At 24.4% G+C, this 20,695-nt stretch overlaps 1 protein-coding gene and 1 long non-coding RNA gene across 3 annotated transcripts in view; one reads left to right on the forward strand and one right to left on the reverse strand.

The window, feature by feature from the left end:
• The window catches only part of LOC145260481 (organic cation transporter protein-like), a 150,178-nt gene extending 147,222 nt beyond the window's left edge, over positions 1 to 2,956 (reverse strand). Inside the window, exon 1 of one of the 2 annotated variants that reach the window (XM_080118587.1) lies at positions 2,490 to 2,956. In XM_080118587.1, coding sequence (XP_079974713.1) covers positions 2,490 to 2,628 — 139 coding nt within the window. In that variant the 5' untranslated portion in view covers positions 2,629 to 2,956. The remainder of the gene's footprint in view (positions 1 to 2,489) is intronic. The other variant, XM_080118588.1, reaches the window with a different exon arrangement.
• Positions 2,957 to 6,864: 3,908 nt separating this feature from the next.
• LOC145260480 (uncharacterized) overlaps positions 6,865 to 20,695 on the forward strand; it is a 37,984-nt gene continuing 24,153 nt past the window's right edge. Inside the window, exon 1 of the long non-coding RNA XR_013864306.1 lies at positions 6,865 to 8,296. This is a non-coding gene — a long non-coding RNA (uncharacterized LOC145260480). The remainder of the gene's footprint in view (positions 8,297 to 20,695) is intronic.

Below are 20,695 nucleotides of genomic sequence, written 5' to 3' on the forward strand. Positions count from 1 at the left end.
AAGATGAACAAAGCTCAGGGCAAGTTGTGAGGAAAAGAGCTAGAAGACTTGTATACTGACCGTCAGTGTCGGGCACACGGGTGGGTTCATGAACAATCTGAGTGAGGTCATAAGCAATGGAGAAATCGTGCCCCCCCCCCTCATCATCTGTCTTGTTTGAGTGGGTTAACCATTCCACATTGTCGACATTGAAGTTTCCACAGATGTGAATGTTAGCCGAAGGATAAGCACCAGGATGTGGTCAATTTTCTTAGATATGCTCTTAAAGATAGTAACTCCGCTATTGTGGGGGCGTTCGCCATTCTTAACATGGGGAGGAATGGTTGCTTTGTAACACGCATTCATACTTTTCAGTTGGGAAAAACATGGCCTCCAGTAAAAACATAATAGATTACATTGGATAACAAAGGTCTTAATATCCAGAAACCTACTTGTCTGCCCCAAATTTAAATGTGATATTCGTTTTCAGCATACCCGAAAACTTTATAAAGTCTTCATTTTAACGGTAAATGCTGAGGTGGAAAGAAAGTAAAAAATAACTAAATTAATAAAAATATACTCCTTTGCTTGAAGAAAAGGTTTTTTTTTTTTTTTTTTGCTTTTTTTTTTTTCATAATTTTATTATTTTTAGTATGCAATCATTTCTATCGGTGAGAAACAGCCCACTGATGAAATAATACGGACACAAATTCGGAATCGAGGGACATAACTTCCTTATTCGATGAATTTTTAAAAACAAAACGCGCATCTTTGTTCATTTATTACTACTTATGCAGAATGCGGACCGTGCTGAAATAATAGCGCTATTATTTAGAAATCCATACATAACAGAGAGAAGAAGGGGTAAAATCCCTTGAGAGCGTATGGTGGTTATATGAAAAAATAAAGCTGTGTACGGATTGTAAATGTTTCTTTTCTGTGCCTTATATTATACATTAGGGGTCATTTCGAGTTAAAAGTTCATTTACTGCATCCATCTGAACTAGAGAAAATCATGATTTAAATGTGTATGTCTCGTCTAAATAACTAACGATTAGTATCTAATATGGCCGACCAGACGGGTGATCAAAAAGTCCGATCGAGCGTACCGGAAAACGAAATGAGACCAAATTGACAACTGCCCCCTTTTTTTTTTTTTTTTTCCTTGAACTTTGCGCTTTTCGGGTTACTTTGTTGTGTTTTATTTTCTTGATGGATATATATATATATATATATATATATATATATATATTGCCGTTTTTTTGGGGGGGGGGCAGAGATTATAGTTATAGGTAATTATTGGCACTCGTACTCGTACAGTTAACAACAAAATTGGATTGGCGCAAGTCCAGATTAGCACTTGTAAACAAAAATGAGTACCTTTTATTTTCTTGAATAAAAAAAACTTACTCGACGAGAGCACGACGACTGTTTTTGCTTTAATACTTATTTTTTATTTAAACGTAACAAATAAAAATTTCAATTTGGTTTGAACTTTGCGGTTTTCGGATTATTTTTTATTGTTTTTTTTAGCCAGATTTTAACTAACAAACAAAACAAAGCAAAAACAATTTTGGTGTTTATGCACTTATGTTACCGTTATTTTTTATGGTTTAAGTGCCTTCTCAAATGTTTGAAGTGTTTTTAAGGTTTTTACCTATAACTATAATCTCTGCCCCCCCCCAAAAAAACGGCCAAAAAATATCCATCAAAAACTAAAACAACAAAATAATCCGAAAAGCGTAAAGTTCAAGCAAAAAATAAATAAATAAAAAGTTAAAAAAAAAAGGCCAGTTATCAATTTGGTCTCATTTCGTTTTCCGGTACGCTCGATCTGAATTTTTCATCACCCATCTGGTCGACCATACTAGATCATCATTAGTTATTTAGACATACACATTTAAATCATGATTTTCTTTAGTTCAGATTGATGCAGTAAATAAACTTTTAACTCGAAATGACCCCTAATGTACTAATGTATAACATAAGACACAAAAGAAACATTTATAATGCGTACACAGCTTTATTTTCTCATATAACCACCAACGCTCTCAAGGGATTTTACCGGAGAAGGCTTTAAAAACCAAACTATTCTGTACTTTCACCTAACAATTAAATATAAAGAGAAGATACAAGAAAACATTACATTTAACTTGCAAATCTTATCTATATAATAATAATAATAATAATAATAATAATAATAATAATAAAAACGAAAGATTCTCAAACTACGGACAGAGCTTCTAAGAAGCTCAGCTTCTTCTTTTTTTTTTTTTTTCCAAGTACTAATTTATTAAAAAAAAAAAATGTTTAAAATTTATTTGGAGCTTAAAGAAACTTATTTTCTTAAAAATAATTTACATTGTCGAAAATAGCCTTTACCGAAGAGTTTGAAAAAACAAACAAACAAAAAAAAATACTTCTATTATTAGGAAAAAAAAAATGGAGGTCCCGGTCCGTTATTTTTTTTAAAATGTATAAATTAAACACTGAAAACATTACGTACTCACCGATAAATACGTATAAAAGATTATTGGCGTAAATAATTAGCCCTCCAATATTAGACAGCATGAATTGGATGATCTGGAATGGTCCCAGATATTTTAAGCTGATTAAAATACTGTCAACATCTACATCAGACGACGGCATTTTTTCTGGGAAAATGAAACCGATGCTTATGCAATTTGGAATTTCGCGTAATTCATACCGACCGAGTGACCGACAGACACGTCAATAATATATATATATATATTTTTTTTTTAACCTGAAGGTTAGAACAATTTAACAAGGTTAGGTTAATAATAGATTACAGCCTCTCATATGATAAATATCAGATTTTCTGAGAGGATAATATAACCCATCGCCTTTTCGTTTCTTTTTTTTTTTTTTTTGAATCGCGAAAATCAGTGTCGCTTTATTTATGTTTGCGCATGTTTTTATTTTGTAACGTAACGATCGTTTCAGAGTTATTAAATGTCATAGTTATCTCCCCTTCCGTTTGAAATAAACAAAACACCTATGCCGTTCAAATAGCATGCCGCCTGGCGTTGCTCGGTCGTAATATACGCATAAATATTATGTTTTAATTAATGCAAATTTCTTATTTATTATGAACAGTGATACTGTAAATATTAAACTTAACGTTACATTCCTTAAAAAAAAAAAAAGAACAAAAAACGGAAAGAAACTGAGACGTGCATGCGAGTATTATGTTTTTTTTTTTTTTTCTAAATAGTTCATTTCTTGTAAGGAAAAAAAAAATACTCAAGCTGAGATCGAAACCAAATCCTAAAGACAGTAAGTCAAGTACGATAATCATTAAAACAGATTGACACGATCTTTAAAAAGTGTATTCACTAGGTACGAGCAAAATGATGCTGACTGTATAAACATTTTGATCCCTCCCTTTACTTACAAAAAAAAAACGGGAAATTAATCAATTTTAATTAAATTTTCAGTATTTATCAAATAATGATCACGAATATAATGAACCCATTATTTTTATTAGAATTTTAGTCGAACTGTATTATTTTTTTTAAACAAAAAACACTTTTACTAAAGTTATGATTTTTAGTATGTAGCAACCGCTATACCCGGCTGGAATAAATACCCGGTAGGAACATTTCACAGCAATCACCGGTTTGATACACCCATGCGCATGAAGAACGTGTTGGTACATAATGTTGTGATGGAACCACCGCACACAAAACAAAAGAAACTATGTTGCACTCCCTCGCGTATGGATACACTAAACAGGCTGGAACATTCGAGAAAGCCTGTGTATAAAGATTTGCCCGCCAAAATCAAATCACTTTTCTCTTTAGTTTCTTCAGTTCAACGTGCGTCGAGGAAATTCCGTCCACGGGAGACGTTAAAACCCCTGTCATGAATTTACACACGACAGACATGAACTTTAATACCTAGCGTGGAAAATTACCACATCGAGTGAGGATTTTAATCTCCTTTTAAATAATCTTATTTCGAACTTCTGTTCTTATGATATGCACACACACACACACACACACACACACACACACATTCGCTTATATTAGTTACAGACTGCTTTTCTAAAAAATAACCACATCGACTTTAAGCCCTCTTACCAAAAAATAAATAAATAAATAAATCAGTGATTTCAAGCCTCGTGCTATTCTCACAAAATACTCAATTCATTAATCTTTCATTATAAACCTTGCACACAAGAAAACACTTATGTTGGAACAATTTCGACTAATATTCCTAACATGTAAATAAATGTTGTTTATTCCATGTTAATGCAGTACTTTCTTTTGTGCTCTTTGTCGAGTGTTGTTATTTTCTGGATTTTATTTTTATTTCTTAATGCAAGGATGTGGATTGGTGAAACAGTAAACACTTCTATTAATCGGCAATCCCACAATTGCGAACTCTAGACTTCAATAAAAATAGCAACACGCAACCTTTGTCCTATCAATTGATAAATCCTGATTATGGATTGGTTAGCCCACTGATCACCACATTCTACAAGTACTACAAAAAAAAAAAAAAAAAAAAAAAATGAATGAATTTATTCTTGCTTTTTTATGAAAATAAAGCATCGTAAATTATAATAATAGTAATAATAATAATGAATAATTTTTTCAGGAACATTATATAAAAAAAATGTCACTAAAGTCCGTATTAATGAAACTGATATCTCAAAAAAAATTCTCTCAAACTAACGATATTATCATTGAATTAAGCATTGTTTATTTAATATTTTCACATGCAAAAGTATAATTGTAAAAGATATTTCCTCTTTTTTTTAGATTACATTTTTAACGTCATTTTTATATGTAAGATTTTAATATTTTTCTTTCTTGAATGAACATGTAATATTCAGCGTAACATAATTTTTATATGATCTTGAAAAAAAAAATCGAAAAATGTAAAAGCAGGAACATAGAAAAATAATTAAATTAAAAAATAGTAAAAAATTATACAAACGTTTATGATAGGAATGTAGAGATGCACGGCTGGAAAAAAAAAAAGAAGAGAACCAGTCGGTTTTGCACTCCCCCTTCCTCCCTTCAACCACCATACATCATTTTCAGATAGCCTCTTGACTTTCTGACATTTTGAGCTTCCATAGAACTTATGCTAGATGAAATGTTATTTGTTTTGATTGTGCGAAGCTAGAATCTCTTGTTTTTGGCGGCTAATTAAGCTATTTTCTTCTTTTTTTTTTGTACAAACAAGGCTTTATTTTATTATTTAATTCAATATCTTAGGACTTTACTTTATTAATTATCTTTGAAATAGTCCCAGAAAACTTAATATTTATCTTTCAGGGGATTTTTACAATGAATTTATTTAACTTCAAAATTTAGCTGAACTTGTCAGTTTCCGAATGTCACCGGGAAAACGTTTTCATTATATCATTTTTTTAAATTTTTTTTTCCACATGTAAAAATATTTTTTTCGTTTTGGAAATTAACTTTAGGCTTTGATCTTTCAAATTTAATCAAAAAGTAATCAGAAATCTACAAAAAATTATGATAAACTGGCTTTCAAAAGTATGTCCCCCTGTTTTTTTTCCCCCACCATTATTGCCTGTACATAGTCACTTATCTTACCGACTTATTCTTAATATAATGAAGTTTGGAAATATAATATAAGGAAGTTGACAAACAGATAAAAATCCGATGACCCCCCACCCTGCTCCAAATACCAAATTTTCAATTTTTACCGCTTAGCAGCCCTTTTTTCTGGATGAAAATCGATTAAAAAGTGTTCCATATGTCTGAATACCCTATATACCAAATTTCAAGTCTGTAGCTCAAAAATTCATTGAGTATATAGATTGAGAATTATTCTCTCTCACACACACATTCTCACTCTTATAGATATATAAAGATTTATTTATTATTTTTATTTTTTATAGAAATCGCTCCAGACAAAGAACACGGCAAATAAATAACAAAAATAATTGTATAAAACCAAAACATTTATTGTATAAAAATGTATCAAAATATAATTTTAAAAACATTTATTGTTTTAAAGTAGAGTTTTAATAATTTGTTTTTTTAATGATTGATTTTTTTATAAAATATTTTTGGAATTAAAGTAAAATTGGATTTTTTTTTCCAAACATTTTAAGTCACCGTAAAAAAAACATAAAAAAAACAAAAAAAATAAAAAACAAAACTCTACTTTCTTACAGAAACAATTTTACTGTAATTCAAAAAAATGTTTGCTTAAACATATATTTAGGAAATAGGAGTTATCGCCCTTGGTGAAAACCAAAATAATGGCTGTAGCCCCTATGATGTAAAAGTGCCTAATATTTATATGACAATTCCAATCAGATGAAAAAACTCAATATTCAAGATAGAGCAAAAATATAAAGAAAAATTGAAAAAGTGTACAATTTTCTCATGTCAGGATCCAATATTAGTTTTCCACTTGACTTTCAATGAATCTCTTCTTATGGCAAACTTGGCTAGGGTTGGTTGGTTGGTTGTTTTTGTTTTACAGCATATCAACCCTTTTCGGGTTATTTAATGCCGAATCCAAAGATTTTGGAGAAAGATTTTTTAATAGAATATATTTGTTGTTTTCAAGTCGGTTTCTATTTAACCCATAGTTGGGACCCTAACAGGTACTACCACTCCGGGTCAGAGTGGACCTGGGAGCAGTGGCAATTAAAGGGTGGCTCCACACTCCCCAAAGCCCGCAAGCTGGGGCCTCACCACTGGATATAGTTTAAGGTCATATCCAGGACCAAACTTGGCTAGGGATTTTTATACTGGGCCTCCAAAATCAACAGAGATTAGATCATTCTTGTAATGATCCGGTCCCTGTTGATTTGGCAGTGGAAGTTTAATTCTGTGCAGTTCAAGGATGTCTACCCTTTCAAGCCTTGCCTTCTCTCTTTGAGAAGGGATTAGTTTTTTGCTAATCGCATGAGGCGCTTTTACCGGGGAATGCCGACGGGGCTGCCCCTCCTTGGGGGTGCTGACTTCTCAGTCCCACTTTCTGACCCTGGTGTTTAAGTTCTTGCCAGTGGGAAAGAATTAAAAAGCCTTTTCTTGCGGCAAATTTTGGGATACTATTCTCACATTGGATTTTACCCTCAAGACATTTGGATTTGAATTTTTTTTTCTTTCTTTATATCACATGTATATATGCACTGAAATATGCTTGTTGAAATAGGATTTCATTGTTACACTTGTGATGTAGTTGCTCCAATCACTGATGATGTACTCGTGAATCTGACTAAAAGGAGGATCTCTTCTCGTTTATATTCTTACTGCCACTGCTGTTACTGGAGCGTCAATCAAGTTCATCATGTTTATTCTGTTAGTGCTGGGGTGGCATTCTGTTCCTGTGCATTGATCGGAAGGTGACTGAGGCAATCTACATTTCTATTGAGAAACCCTGCACAATACTCTCAACTTATAATTCTAGGTAGCTAGATAGAGGGCCCAGCATTGACCCATAGCTGAAGCAAGAGATAGAATTGGCTTGTGTTCAGCAAATAACCCTAATAATTTCCTGTGATCCGTGAACAAAGTAATATTCCCATATAAATATTGATGCAACTTTTTTTACTCCAAAAACCAGGACCAGCTACTATGCCCCTCCCCTTCTGAATAAGGACACATGCTGCTGAATCTACGTGGTTAAAACAAGGTGTAGTTAAGATCGAAAATTGCTGCTCCACGCTCTCTTTATTGTGTATCTGAAATAACAGGGAGCAGGTTTCTCCCACCCCCACCCCCTAATTTAAAGGGCCATAATTAATCCCATTCGATTTTGTGGGATAAGGGAAATAACTCTGCCTCAATATGTTGCAAATTATAGGTTGTTTTTTTCTTAATTTTTAACTATTTGCTAATATTTAACAAAAAAAACAAAAAACAAAAAACAAAAAAACATAAAACCATATTTAACCTTACCAGATCGAGTTACCGAATATTAGGTAATCAATTTAATTCCTATGCACCAAGTTACTGAATTCTAGGTATTTGGGACAATACGTGAAGAAGTAATAAAAGTAGCAGTCAATCATGGTTAAATCTCACATTTGGTGCAAGATTAGTCATCTAATTAGTCGCCTAATATTGGCCTGAAATTTCAGAAGCAACTGTTTCCAACCATGTCTGCACTATCTGCTTGGAAAAACACCTTCAATCCAATAGAGCACACCCTGGAGCAGCATACAAGGACAACCCACACAAGAAAGTCAAGACCAACGTCAGATGCTCCATGTGCAAGAAGCACCTCGGTGTGAAGCAAGGATCTGCCTGCTGGGCAAACTACCACTCCAAGTTACAATACTGGCGCTAGATGGGAGGTAGGCCTATTTTCTGTTCTATCTATAAGTTTGAACTCATTCTGATCACTGGTCTGCATGATACTATAAATCTTTTTTAGCTCTTATATATTATCCTGATTTTTTGTCGGGGAGGCCAGGTATGGGAGCGAGTTAGCATGGGAGGCTCAGGACTGGTAGGGTTAATACTTATGAATTACATTGCTCTGTGTCAGGGGTTCCCAATCTGGAGTGTTCGCACCCCCTAGGGGTACAAGATGATATTCCAGTGGGTATGAGAAAAGTTTGGATAGAAAATAATCTGCTGTTACTCTTTTGTGTTTTTGTTTTCGTTTACAATGGACTAACTTTTTGGTTTCATTTTAAAGTAAGGTATTGTTATTAAGTGACCATTAAATACAATAATAGTAATGGCAAACAATCTATGAAAGATTAATGCAAGCAACAGTAAATGTAGTCACTAGTTTTGTCTTCTCTGCGCCAGTCTCTCGAACCAAATGTTCTCAAGTCCTTCGCCACTCTTACTCAAGGCACGCATCCATGCTGGTCTATCTTTGGCTAGCTCCTCCCACACATTCTCATCGATGCCAAGAGTGATCAGATCCCATTTGGCCATGTCTTTAAAGCGCAGCACTGGGCAACCGTGGCTTCTTGTTCCACTTGCCAGTTCACTGTAGAGGATATCCTTAGGGAGACGGCCATCGGACATTCTGCGCAGATGTCCAAGCCAACACGATCATCGGATCTTGAGTGTCTGGAACAAGGAGCGGCTGCCAGCACGTCTTAGCACCTCTTCGTTGGTGATTCTATCCCACCAATTTATGCTCATGATATGTCGCAAGCATCAGAGATGATAGACGTTCATTAAATACATGGCTAAATAGATTTAACCCAACCATGTATTTAAGCAGGAATTCAGAAATTTTAGCGGCTGTGAGTGCGTGGTTTGAGGGAAATCTCTTGAAGAGTGAGAACCAGACCAACAAAAAAGGTTAGGAATCACTGCTCTATGTCCTTCATTTCCTATTATGTCATACACTTTCATCATATGAATCGATTTGTTTTTGATCCCCCGACAAAAGGAGGGTTGACCTGTAAATTCACCCTTGTCCATTCATCTGTCTGCACTTTTCTCAATAACTACGCCTTGAAATTTTTAAAAATTTTGTGCAAACATTAAATATGATATGAGTAAAAAAGTAACAGAGCAGACTTTTTTGGAAAACTCTGGTTGACCCCCTGGGAGTGTCTTTCACGTTAAAATGGCTAAAATTGACACTTTTGTGCTTATTACAAAAAAAAAAAAAAAAATTGATGCCTTGGATTTTTATAAAACTTTCTGAAAAGTTGTAACTAACTGATTTCTATATAATTTTGTTTGTCCATACTTCGCGATAACTCTTGGGTGTGCCTCAGGGGCTCTTTTAGGGCTAATAAAAGCATTTCGTTTTTGTGACTATTTTACCATATTTGTCCAAAGTTTTTTGTGTATGTCTATTTAGCAGTTTTGCATGGTGCTGAACTCAAATTTAAATATGTTAAGGCCTTGGGGACTTTTGGAGCTAAATGGGGAGGGGGTTGCAAATGATGGACTTAGTCATTTCTTTTTTTGCATGAACTCAAATTTACATATGTTAAGGCCTAAAACTGCACCGTTTGTTCATTTTCACCAAGATTTGACGTCCCCTGGGGACTTTTGGGGCTAAATGGGGGTGGAGTGACAAATGCTGAATTTAGTCATTTTTTTATGCCTCGTTCACTGTACACTTACGGGGGACCATGCATGCTTCTCTTGTTAATATATGAAATTACATAATTCAGTTTCTTAAGTATTTCACTACTACGTTTCGCGAAAAGTTCAATAATGGTTAATACAACAGAAATCAAAAATCAAATTCTCTAAAGGATTTAGCAATGACAGCCAACAATCTGACCTCAATTAAACATGTCCTTGTCTAGATATCACTCTCCTATCCCAACACATTTGCACATAAACTTCAGAGCTATCTTCTTCTGTACTCCCTCCATTCTCCTCATCACCTCCTTCCTTCCTTCCTTCCTATCTCTCCACCCCGAACATATGCATACTTTTTTCCATTGCAATAATTTAGGTTGACCACAAATATACATTTACATAACATCAGTATATACACATTCAACCACACATTCCCCTTCCCCACTATTGAAAGTGTGGTACTAACCTTAAAGCAGGTTTAACCAGTTTTCTCCAAAGGAGGAAGTTTCATGGGTGTATGAAATTCACAGGCGGTCCCTATCACATGTATACCCTCATTAGGGTAGATGACGGCGTTAGGCTTTTGAACAGAGGTGTCGACATACTCCTACATACAGTGCCTGGTATTCCTAAATTGGTCACCCATCTGATACTGACCAGGCTCAACGTTTCTTAACTTTGGTGATTTAGCGAGAACCAGTGTGTCAATGTGATTATGCTGTATCTATGAATTTTTTTTATGAATAAAAAATTGTTTTTAGATTCCAAAGTTCGAGCTAAAAATTAATGAATGCGACGAGATGCACTTGAAGGAGATTGGAGGTTCCATCGGCCAAAACGTTCTGAGAATAAATTCCAAGATTAGAATAGTAGTTCAAATAATCCAAACAATAGAAATAAAGAAGAAAACAACTTATTGAAAAAAGTAGTTCATATAATATACTATGATTCTTATTGTGTAAAAAAAAACAAGAAAAAGAAAAACGCACTACAATAATAAAAAATAAAAATAATAATGATCTCTACAATCATAAAAAATAAAAATAATAATAATCTCTACAATCATAAAAAAAAAAATAATAATGACCTCTACAATCATAAAAAATAAAATAATAATGACCTCTACAATCATAAAAAATAAAAATAATAATGATCTATACAATCATAAAAAATAAAAATAATAATGATCTATACAATCATAAAAAATAAAATAATAATGACCTCTACAATCATAAAAAATAAAAATAATGATCTATACAATCATAAAAAATAAAAATAATAATGACCTCTACAATCATAAAAAATAAAAATAATAATGATCTATACAATCATAAAAAATAAAATAATAATGATCTATACAATCATAAAAAATAAAAATAATAATAATCTATACAATCATAAAAAATAAAATAATAATGACCTCTACAATCATAAAAAATAAAAATAATGATCTATACAATCATAAAAAATAAAGATAATAATAATCTATACAATCATAAAAAATAAAAATAACAATGATCTATACAATCATAAAAAATAAAAATAATAATAATTTCTACAATCATAACAAATAAAAATAACAATGATCTCTACAATCATAAAAAATAAAAATAATGATCTCTACAATCATAAAAAATAAAAATAATAATGATCTCTACAATCATAAAAAATAAAAATAATAATAATCTATACAATCATAAAAAATAAAAATAACAATGATCTATGCAATCATAAAAAAATAATAATAATCTATACAATCATAAAAAATAAAGATAATAATAATCTATACAATCATAAAAAATAAAATAATAATGATCTATACAATCATAAAAAAAAATAATAATGACCTCTACAATCATAAAAAATAAAATAATAATGACCTCTACAATCATAAAAAATAAAAATAATGATCTATACAATCATAAAAAATAAAAATAATAATGATCTCTACAATCATAAAAAATAAAAATAATGATCTCTACAATCATAAAAAATAAAAATAATAATAATCTATACAATCATAAAAAATAAAAATAATAATGATCTCTACAATCATAAAAAATAAAAATAATAATAATCTCTACAATCATAAAAAATAAAAATAATAATAATCTCTACAATCATAAAAAATAAAAATAATAATGATCTATACAATCATAAAAAATAATAATAATCTCTACAATCATAAAAAATAAAAATAACAATGATCTATGCAATCATAAAAAAATAATAATAATCTATACAATCATAAAAAATAAAAATAATAATGATCTCTACAATCATAAAAAATAAAAATAACAATGATCTATACAATCAAAAAAAATAAAGATAATAATAATCTATACAATCATAAAAAATAAAAATAACAATGATCTCTACAATCATAAAAAATAAAGATAATAATAATCTCTACAATCATAACAAATAAAAATAACAATGATCTCTACAATCATAAAAAATAAAAATAATAATAATCTATACAATCATAAAATATAAAAATAATGATGATCTCTAGAATCATAAAAAATAAAAATAATAATAATCTATGCAATCATAAAAAAATAATAATAATCTCTACAATCATAAAAAATAAAAATAATGATGATCTCTACAATCATAAAAAATAAAAATAATAATGATCTCTACAATCATAAAAAATAAAAATAATAATAATCTATACAATCATAAAACATAAAAATAATGATGATCTCTACAATCATAAAAAATAAAAATAATAATGATCTCTACAATCATAAAAAATAAAAATAATAATAATCTATACAATCATAAAAAATAAAAATAATAATGATCTCTACAATCATAAAAAATAAAAATAATGATCTCTACAATCATAAAAAATAAAAATAATAATAATCTATACAATCATAAAAAATAAAAATAATGATGATCTCTACAATCATAAAAAATAAAAATAATAATAATCTCTACAATCATAAAAAATAAAAATAATAATAATCTATACAATCATAAAAAATAAAAATAATGATGATCTCTACAATCATAAAAAATAAAAATAATAATGATCTATACAATCATAAAAAATAAAAATAATAATAATCTATACAATCATAAAAAATAAAAATAATGATGATCTCTACAATCATAAAAAATAAAAATAATAATAATCTATACAATCATAAAAAATAAAAATAATGATGATCTCAACAATCATAAAAAATAAAAATAATAATAATCTATACAATCATAAAAAATAAAAATAATGATGATCTCTACAATCATAAAAAATAAAAATAATAATAATCTCTACAATCATAAAAAATAAAAATAATAATAATCTATACAATCATAAAAAATAAAAATAATGATGATCTCTACAATCATAAAAAATAAAAATAATAATGATCTATACAATCATAAAAAATAAAAATAATAATAATCTATACAATCATAAAAAATAAAAATAATGATGATCTCTACAATCATAAAAAATAAAAATAATCATAATCTATACAATCATAAAAAATAAAAATAATGATGATCTCAACAATCATAAAAAATAATAATAATAATAATCTATACAATCATAAAAAATAAAAATAATGATGATCTCTAGAATCATAAAAAATAAAAATAATAATAATCTCTACAATCATAAAAAATAAAAATAATAATGATCTATACAATCATAAAAAATAAAAATAATGATGATCTCTACAATCATAAAAAATAAAAATAATAATGATCTATACAATCATAAAAAATAAAAATAATAATGATCTATACAATCATAAAAAATAAAAATAATAATAATCTCTACAATAATAAAAAATAAAAATAATAATGATCTATACAATCATAAAAAATAAAAATAATGATGATCTCTACAATCATAAAAAATAAAAATAATAATAATCTATACAATCATAAAAAATAAAAATAATAATAATCTCTACAATCATAAAAAATAAAAATAATAATAATCTATACAATCATAAAAAATAAAAATAATGATGATCTCTACAATCATAAAAAATAAAAATAATAATGATCTATACAATCATAAAAAATAAAAATAATAATAATCTATACAATCATAAAAAATAAAAATAATGATGATCTCTACAATCATAAAAAATAAAAATAATAATGATCTATACAATCATAAAAAATAAAAATAATGATGATCTCTACAATCATAAAAAATAAAAATAATAATGATCTCTACAATCATAAAAAATAAAAATAATAATAATCTATACAATCATAAAAAATAAAAATAATAATGATCTCTACAATCATAAAAAATAAAAATAATAATAATCTATACAATCATAAAAAATAAAAATAATGATGATCTCTACAATCATAAAAAATAAAAATAATAATGATCTCTACAATCATAAAAAATAAAAATAATAATAATCTCTACAATCATAAAAAATAAAAATAATAATGATCTCTACAATCATAAAAAATAAAAATAATAATAATCTATACAATCATAAAAAATAAAAATAATGATGATCTCTACAATCATAAAAAATAAAAATAATAATGATCTCTACAATCATAAAAAATAAAAATAATAATAATCTATACAATCATAAAAAATAAAAATAATGATGATCTCTACAATCATAAAAAATAAAAATAATAATGATCTATACAATCATAAAAAATAAAAATAATAATAATCTATACAATCATAAAAAATAAAAATAATGATGATCTCTACAATCATAAAAAATAAAAATAATAATAATCTATACAATCATAAAAAATAAAAATAATGATGATCTCAACAATCATAAAAAATAAAAATAATAATAATCTATACAATCATAAAAAATAAAAATAATGATGATCTCTACAATCATAAAAAATAAAAATAATAATAATCTCTACAATCATAAAAAATAAAAATAATAATAATCTATACAATCATAAAAAATAAAAATAATGATGATCTCTACAATCATAAAAAATAAAAATAATAATGATCTATATTATCATAAAAAATAAAAATAATAATAATCTATACAATCATAAAAACTAAAAATAATGATGATCTCTACAATCATAAAAAATAAAAATAATAATAATCTATACAATCATAAAAAATAAAAATAATGATGATCTCAACAATCATAAAAAATAATAATAATAATAATCTATACAATCATAAAAAATAAAAATAATGATGATCTCTACAATCATAAAAAATAAAAATAATAATAATCTCTACAATCATAAAAAATAAAAATAATAATGATCTATACAATCATAAAAAATAAAAATAATGATGATCTCTACAATCATAAAAAATAAAAATAATAATGATCTATACAATCATAAAAAATAAAAATAATAATGATCTATACAATCATAAAAAATAAAAATAATAATAATCTCTACAATCATAAAAAATAAAAATAATAATGATCTATACAATCATAAAAAATAAAAATAATGATGATCTCTACAATCATAAAAAATAAAAATAATAATAATCTATACAATCATAAAAAATAAAAATAATAATAATCTCTACAATCATAAAAAATAAAAATAATAATAATCTATACAATCATAAAAAATAAAAATAATGATGATCTCTACAATCATAAAAAATAAAAATAATAATGATCTATACAATCATAAAAAATAAAAATAATAATAATCTATACAATCATAAAAAATAAAAATAATGATGATCTCTACAATCATAAAAAATAAAAATAATAATGATCTATACAATCATAAAAAATAAAAATAATGATGATCTCTACAATCATAAAAAATAAAAATAATAATGATCTCTACAATCATAAAAAATAAAAATAATAATAATCTATACAATCATAAAAAATAAAAATAATAATGATCTCTACAATCATAAAAAATAAAAATAATAATAATCTATACAATCATAAAAAATAAAAATAATGATGATCTCTACAATCATAAAAAATAAAAATAATAATGATCTCTACAATCATAAAAAATAAAAATAATAATAATCTATACAATCATAAAAAATAAAAACAATAATGATCTCTACAATCATAAAAAATAAAAATAATAATAATCTATACAATCATAAAAAATAAAAATAATGATGATCTATACAATCATAAAAAATAAAAATAATAATGATCTCTACAATCATAAAAAATAAAAATAATAATAATCTATACAATCATAAAAAATAAAAATAATGATGATCTCTACAATCATAAAAAATAAAAATAATAATGATCTCTACAATCAGAAAAAATTAAAATAATAATAATCTATACAATCATAAAAAATAAAGATAATAATGATCTCTACAATCATAAAAAATAAAAATAACAATGATCTATACAATCATAAAAAATAAAGATAATAATAATCTATACAATCATAAAAAATAAAAATAAAAATGATCTATACAATCATAAAAAATAAAAATAATAATAATTTCTACAATCATAACAAATAAAAATAACAATGATCTCTACAATCATAAAAAATAAAAATAATGATCTCTACAATCATAAAAAATAAAAATAATAATGATCTCTACAATCATAAAAAATAAAAATAATAATAATCTATACAATCATAAAAAATAAAAATAACAATGATCTATGCAATCATAAAAAAATAATAATAATCTATACAATCATAAAAAATAAAGATAATAATAATCTATACAATCATAAAAAATAAAATAATAATGATCTATACAATCATAAAAAAAAAATAATAATGACCTCTACAATCATAAAAAATAAAATAATAATGACCTCTACAATCATAAAAAATAAAAATAATGATCTATACAATCATAAAAAATAAAAATAATAATGATCTCTACAATCATAAAAAATAAAAATAATGATCTCTACAATCATAAAAAATAAAAATAATAATAATCTATACAATCATAAAAAATAAAAATAATAATGATCTCTACAATCATAAAAAATAAAAATAATAATAATCTCTACAATCATAAAAAATAAAAATAATAATAATCTCTACAATCATAAAAAATAAAAATAATAATGATCTATACAATCATAAAAAATAATAATAATCTCTACAATCATAAAAAATAAAAATAACAATGATCTATGCAATCATAAAAAAATAATAATAATCTATACAATCATAAAAAATAAAAATAATAATGATCTCTACAATCATAAAAAATAAAAATAACAATGATCTATACAATCAAAAAAAATAAAGATAATAATAATCTATACAATCATAAAAAATAAAAATAACAATGATCTCTACAATCATAAAAAATAAAGATAATAATAATCTCTACAATCATAACAAATAAAAATAACAATGATCTCTACAATCATAAAAAATAAAAATAATAATAATCTATACAATCATAAAATATAAAAATAATGATGATCTCTAGAATCATAAAAAATAAAAATAATAATAATCTATGCAATCATAAAAAAATAATAATAATCTCTACAATCATAAAAAATAAAAATAATGATGATCTCTACAATCATAAAAAATAAAAATAATAATGATCTCTACAATCATAAAAAATAAAAATAATAATAATCTATACAATCATAAAACATAAAAATAATAATAATCTCTACAATCATAAAAAATAAAAATAATGATGATCTCTACAATCATAAAAAATAAAAATAATAATGATCTCTACAATCATAAAAAATAAAAATAATAATAATCTATACAATCATAAAAAATAAAAATAATAATGATCTCTACAATCATAAAAAATAAAAATAATGATCTCTACAATCATAAAAAATAAAAATAATAATAATCTATACAATCATAAAAAATAAAAATAATGATGATCTCTACAATCATAAAAAATAAAAATAATAATAATCTCTACAATCATAAAAAATAAAAATAATAATAATCTATACAATCATAAAAAATAAAAATAATGATGATCTCTACAATCATAAAAAATAAAAATAATAATGATCTATACAATCATAAAAAATAAAAATAATAATAATCTATACAATCATAAAAAATAAAAATAATGATGATCTCTACAATCATAAAAAATAAAAATAATAATAATCTATACAATCATAAAAAATAAAAATAATGATGATCTCAACAATCATAAAAAATAATAATAATAATAATCTATACAATCATAAAAAATAAAAATAATGATGATCTCTAGAATCATAAAAAATAAAAATAATAATAATCTCTACAATCATAAAAAATAAAAATAATAATGATCTATACAATCATAAAAAATAAAAATAATGATGATCTCTACAATCATAAAAAATAAAAATAATAATGATCTATACAATCATAAAAAATAAAAATAATAATGATCTATACAATCATAAAAAATAAAAATAATAATAATCTCTACAATCATAAAAAATAAAAATAATAATGATCTATACAATCATAAAAAATAAAAATAATGATGATCTCTACAATCATAAAAAATAAAAATAATAATAATCTATACAATCATAAAAAATAAAAATAATAATAATCTCTACAATCATAAAAAATAAAAATAATAATAATCTATACAATCATAAAAAATAAAAATAATGATGATCTCTACAATCATAAAAAATAAAAATAATAATGATCTATACAATCATAAAAAATAAAAATAATAATAATCTATACAATCATAAAAAATAAAAATAATGATGATCTCTACAATCATAAAAAATAAAAATAATAATGATCTATACAATCATAAAAAATAAAAATAATGATGATCTCTACAATCATAAAAAATAAAAATAATAATGATCTCTACAATCATAAAAAATAAAAATAATAATAATCTATACAATCATAAAAAATAAAAATAATAATGATCTCTACAATCATAAAAAATAAAAATAATAATAATCTATACAATCATAAAAAATAAAAATAATGATGATCTCTACAATCATAAAAAATAAAAATAATAATGATCTCTACAATCATAAAAAATAAAAATAATAATAATCTATACAATCATAAAAAATAAAAATAATAATGATCTCTACAATCATAAAAAATAAAAATAATAATAATCTATACAATCATAAAAAATAAAAATAATGATGATCTCTACAATCATAAAAAATAAAAATAATAATGATCTCTACAATCATAAAAAATAAAAATAATAATAATCTATACAATCATAAAAAATAAAAATAATGATGATCTCTACAATCATAAAAAATAAAAATAATAATGATCTATACAATCATAAAAAATAAAAATAATAATAATCTATACAATCATAAAAAATAAAAATAATGATGATCTCTACAATCATAAAAAATAAAAATAATAATAATCTATACAATCATAAAAAATAAAAATAATGATGATCTCAACAATCATAAAAAATAAAAATAATAATAATCTATACAATCATAAAAAATAAAAATAATGATGATCTCTACAATCATAAAAAATAAAAATAATAATAATCTCTACAATCATAAAAAATAAAAATAATAATAATCTATACAATCATAAAAAATAAAAATAATGATGATCTCTACAATCATAAAAAATAAAAATAATAATGATCTATACAATCATAAAAAATAAAAATAATAATAATCTATACAATCATAAAAAATAAAAATAATGATGATCTCTACAATCATAAAAAATAAAAATAATAATAATCTATACAATCATAAAAAATAAAAATAATGATGATCTCAACAATCATAAAAAATAATAATAATAATAATCTATACAATCATAAAAAATAAAAATAATGATGATCTCTACAATCATAAAAAATAAAAATAATAATAATCTCTACAATCATAAAAAATAAAAATAATAATGATCTATACAATCATAAAAAATAAAAATAATGATGATCTCTACAATCATAAAAAATAAAAATAATAATGATCTATACAATCATAAAAAATAAAAATAATAATGATCTCTACAATCATAAAAAATAAAAATAATAATAATCTCTACAATCATAAAAAATAAAAATAATAATGATCTATACAATCATAAAAAATAAAAATAATGATGATCTCTACAATCATAAAAAATAAAAATAATAATAATCTATACAATCATAAAAAATAAAAATAATAATAATCTCTACAATCATAAAAAATAAAAATAATAATAATCTATACAATCATAAAAAATAAAAATAATGATGATCTCTACAATCATAAAAAATAAAAATAATAATGATCTATACAATCATAAAAAATAAAAATAATAATAATCTATACAATCATAAAAAATAAAAATAATGATGATCTCTACAATCATAAAAAATAAAAATAATAATGATCTATACAATCATAAAAAATAAAAATAATGATGATCTCTACAATCATAAAAAATAAAAATAATAATGATCTCTACAATCATAAAAAATAAAAATAATAATAATCTATACAATCATAAAAAATAAAAATAATAATGATCTCTACAATCATAAAAAATAAAAATAATAATAATCTATACAATCATAAAAAATAAAAATAATGATGATCTCTACAATCATAAAAAATAAAAATAATAATGATCTCTACAATCATAAAAAATAAAAATAATAATAATCTATACAACCATAAAAAATAAAAACAATAATGATCTCTACAATCATAAAAAATAAAAATAATAATGATCTCTACAATCATAAAAAATAAAAATAA

This window comes from Euprymna scolopes, chromosome 36 (assembly GCF_053919585.1).
Source record: "Euprymna scolopes isolate OS-2025 chromosome 36, ASM5391958v1, whole genome shotgun sequence".
NCBI lineage: Eukaryota > Metazoa > Mollusca > Cephalopoda > Sepiida > Sepiolidae > Euprymna > Euprymna scolopes.